General features: G+C 41.7%; 1 protein-coding gene across 1 annotated transcript; it reads left to right on the top strand.

Annotated features, from left to right (window-relative positions):
- Positions 1 to 1,587: 1,587 nt before the first annotated feature.
- On the top strand, positions 1,588 to 2,838 carry EAH_00057280 (hypothetical protein, conserved; the record flags this gene model as incomplete). The annotated part of the gene is made up of 1 exon (XM_013393753.1): positions 1,588 to 2,838. The coding sequence occupies one exon, from the start codon at positions 1,588 to 1,590 to the stop codon at positions 2,836 to 2,838; it is 1,251 nt and encodes a 416-aa protein (XP_013249207.1).
- Positions 2,839 to 4,322: the final 1,484 nt, after the last annotated feature.

The following is a 4,322-nucleotide window of genomic DNA, read 5'->3' on the forward strand; positions in this document are numbered from 1 at the left end:
ACAGAAAAGTAATTACTTCTGATTTTATTGTCTTCTTACAGTAAAAGCAGAAGTGATGATAATAATAAAATAGACCTGCGTACAGCAGGATTGTTAATACTAAAAAAAGAATATCATTATGAATAACAAATGCAGAAGTTATCCATCAATTCATTATTATTATTAAATTTGTTTTTTGTTGTTTGTTCTCATTAATATCTTGCTGTTTTCTGCTTATTATTAATATTTTACTAACGTCTTCGTCTGCAGATGTATACGCCAACACCCTGAACAATAGAATCGATACAATTGTTTTAATGAGACAAACTTGTTGTTAGCTTGTGTGCAAGAAGATAGCTTTAAAACGACTGCAGATAGACATCACTAAACCCTAAACCCTAAACACTAAACCCTAAGCTTAAAGCCCTGGATTGAAAAGGCATAGATGGTTGGAAACAGAGGCGAGAAAAACCCAAGAAAAATATGAAGACGTCAAACTATAAAACTGGTCTGCGAATAGGGAGAAGGCTGCATTTTATATGCAGCACTTGTGGAGTGTTTAATTTACAAGAGACAACCAGACACTGAAAAGAAAGAAATGCAGTAGACACCAACACCAAAGACAACGAAAGACAAACGAATTCAGAGTTGTTTAGGCTCATCTCACCCACATAGGAAAGCAAATACAAAGCTCTTTTCTTCACATCTTCAGGATAATTGCAAATAATGTATTAAAGAGATTGCTTTTATGGAACCACAGGACAAATGAAGCAGACTCGTGAAAATTGCAGAAAATCAATAGCAAAGAAATTGACGAAATGAGCAAATAATGGATTAAAACGACTAAATTCACGAAGTATAGAAGTAATGGATAGAAAACTAGGAAAGAAATGTGTTGATTTAATGTGCAAATAATGAATTCAGAAAATTCAACTTTTCAGCTGTCGATACACCCCAACTGCGCGGCGCTCAGCAGCCGTTGGCCTGACCACCGGGCACGATAGGAGGGAAAGCTGCTATAAATGAATAATCAGGAGTTCTTTTTGCTGGGTTTTGGATATTATTTGAATATAAACAAGAAGAAAATCATTTTGAAGAAGATCAGCGGCAAAATCCACAAAAAAGAAGCTGTTCTAGCCAGAAGCACGCTGGGGCGGTTGCGATCTTCATCGCCGATGCTGTAAGCACACAGCCAGTGTACATAAAAAGTATTACTAAATAAATAATATTCGGCAATAGTCATTTGATTTTAATAAAAATACATTTGTTTTCGTTCATTTAATTCCTTCTCAGAGCTACACGAGGCACGGAACCCGCATCTGGCGAGCCCTGTTGTAGAGGCGCCGCCGCTTCGAGTTTCAGAATCGCCTAGTGTGTTTTTGAGAGTTTGTCGTTTTATTTTTTATTCTTTTCTTCTTTTCTTCCCGAAATTACTCTTAGTTACTTCATTTCCATATCAGGTGTATCTTGAGGTTTTATTTTTTCTTCGCTTCCCTCTTTTTTTCCTCCGACTCCGTCGGTCTGGGCTGAGGCGTGTGTGTTTCTCCGCGCTTCCTCCCTTTCATTGGTGTAGTATTTTTCAGTTCTTTATTCTTTGCATGCAACACAATGGGGTTGTGCACAAAAAACAAAGCTCGCTCCCCCTCTCGCCGCGAGAAGCCAGTAGAGATCGAGCCTGCTGCTGGAGCAGCGGCAGCAGCAGCACCCCCAGCAGCAGCAGCAGCAGAAGAAGAAGAAGCAGCAGAAGCAGTAGCAAAGGAGCCTATTCTTGAAGAGGAGCTGCATGCAGCCCCGCAGCGTCAAGGAGACGAGCAGACAGTTGAGTGCGAAGAGACGACTGTCCTTGTTGTCGAAGGTCCAGCCCCAGCAACTGCAGCAGCAGCTGCCGCTGCCGCCGCAGCAGTAACAGCAATTGCAGCAGAAGCAGCAGCAGCAGATGCAGTTGTTGAGAAGCCCCCATCAAGAAGAGAGGTTGAGGCAAGTATCCACGGGAACCCCCCTCCTCTTCGTAATGACTCTGCAGCTACTTCATGCGCAGGGCTTACAGATGCAGACGGCCTAAGCAGACCCGGCACTCTGCAGCTAGACGGAGAGAAAGAAAAAGAAAAAGCTGCAGGGGAGGGAGAGAGAGAAACAGAGACAGAGCAGCAGCAGCAGCAGCAGCAGCAGCAGCAGCAGAGCGCAGCAAACAATGGAGAAGCAGACGTCAATGAAGAGGCCTCAACTCCTGCCCGAGAAGCAGCAGCAGAGGCAGCAAAAAGAGAAGAAGAAGACGAAGGTGCTGCTGCTACTTCTTCTGCTGCAGGTGCTGCTGTTGAGTTTACAATGACAGTGCAGCGTACGTTTTCCTCGCTTAAAGAGTCTCTCAGCCGCAGCTACATGAGCCTGCGGTCTTTTACCGAGAGCAGAGAGGAGGCCCCCTCAAACAACAACAACAACGACAGCAGCAACAGCAGCAGCAACAGCAGCAGCAACGGCAACAGCAGCAGCAGCAGCAGCAGCGGTGGAGGGGTGCTTCCTGCTGCAGAGCAATGCGTATGCGGCGTGCTGAATGACTTAACTGAACTTGGAGAGAAAGCACTGCCATGCGTATTAGGAGAAAACTCTGACAGCGAAACAGAGATCCCCGCTGGTGCTGTTCCGTTGCCTCCGCCGCAGATTACGATGATTGTGAATACACCCGCAGGGGCTTATCTTCGCGTAATTCCTCAGGAATTGGTTCAAGACGCCATTGATATGGGTTTTATTTCACAAGAAGAAGTAAATAAACAAAAACAATTGTGGGAAGATAAATGGGGAGGTCTGCGCATTCAATATTCTCCTGCAACATCATTCGCTCATCAAGATGTTAAGGTGTGAAAGCGAGAAAATAAAAAGAAATTCAAAGAAAAATAAATATTTACATCAAATATATATCATTATATTACTCTATTTCACACCTTTTCCTTCAAAGTTGTACTTCATTTCCTACATTTTTTGTGTCTTTCTTCCATCTTCTCTTGGCGATCGCTGCAAATTTTTCAGGTGTACAGACACCTCAGCGAAACGCCGGCGCCGATGAACGCCCAGCGTTATTTCATTATTCATATTTTACTCCCCATTCATCAAACCATAAAACATTTGTGCTTATGTATGCAAATAGGTATATATATATATATATATATAGAGAGAGAGAGAGAGAGAGAGAGATAGAGAAGCCAAAGATATATACAAATAAAGAAATGAACAAACCAGAGAAACAAAAGAAATCGAGAGATAGACAGCTAGAGAGACAGAAAAGAAAGGTATACTCAAATAGAGTAATGAAAAAACAAGAAAAAGAAGAGCCATTTAGAGAAGAAAAACAAATAAACAAAGAAAGAACGATATACATTTCTACATTACAGTACACCCGATAACCGCCCTGAAGCCTAAGCCCCATATAAAGGAGCAGCAACAATAACCCCTAAACCCTCTAAATATAAACCCTAAACTCTCTAAACCCTAAACTCTCTAAACCCTAAACTATCTAAACCCTAAACTATCTAAACCCTAAACCCTAAACCCTTCCTCTCCACCGTAACCCCTCTAACCGCCTAAACCCTCTAAATGATGTCAAGTCTCTGTATAAACCGCACAAATTAAATAAACCCTTCAAAATGTCTAAACCCTCTAAACCCTCAGAAACCCTCTAAACCCTTTAAATTCTATAAACCCTCTAAACCCTTAGCCGCCTAAACCCTCTAAGCTATTAAATTACTTAAACCCTCTCTAAACCCTCTCTAAACCCTCAACTTCCTCTAAATGATATTCAATCCTCTAAACTTTCTGATAAACGCCACGATATCTTTTTTTTGTGGATGAAAAAGACAAGAAAACGAATTAATCCCTGAAATAAATAAATTAAATAAATTAAATAAATAAATTAAATAAATAAATAAATAAATAATTAATTAATTAATTAATTAATTATTTATTTTGCAATGCCGCTAAGCCGCAGCCATCGCTGCATTTTTCCCTCTTCGAGAAATTCCGACGGCGCTGCCGTCGAGCCGAATGCCCAAAAACGCGAAGAAAGAAATGAAGGGGTCATCAGCAAACGCACTAAAGAAGACATACCTACTAAAGGCTTCACCCTATTCACAGCAGCAGCAGCAGCAACAACAGCAGCAGCAGCAGCACCAACAGTAGCAGCAGCAGCGGTAGCAGCAGCAGCAGCGGAGAAATATCAATAATTTGATGCACCAGTGAAGCAAACTATATATACTGCGACTGCTGTTAGGCTTGTTGCTGCTGCTGCTATCCCTTTTATTACTATTTCTATATTCCCTGTTGCTGCTGTTGCTGTTGCTGCTGCTGTTGCT

This window comes from Eimeria acervulina, genomic scaffold, assembly GCF_000499425.1.
Source record: "Eimeria acervulina Houghton genomic scaffold, Eah_scaff1227, whole genome shotgun sequence".
In the NCBI taxonomy this organism is placed as follows: domain Eukaryota; phylum Apicomplexa; class Conoidasida; order Eucoccidiorida; family Eimeriidae; genus Eimeria; species Eimeria acervulina.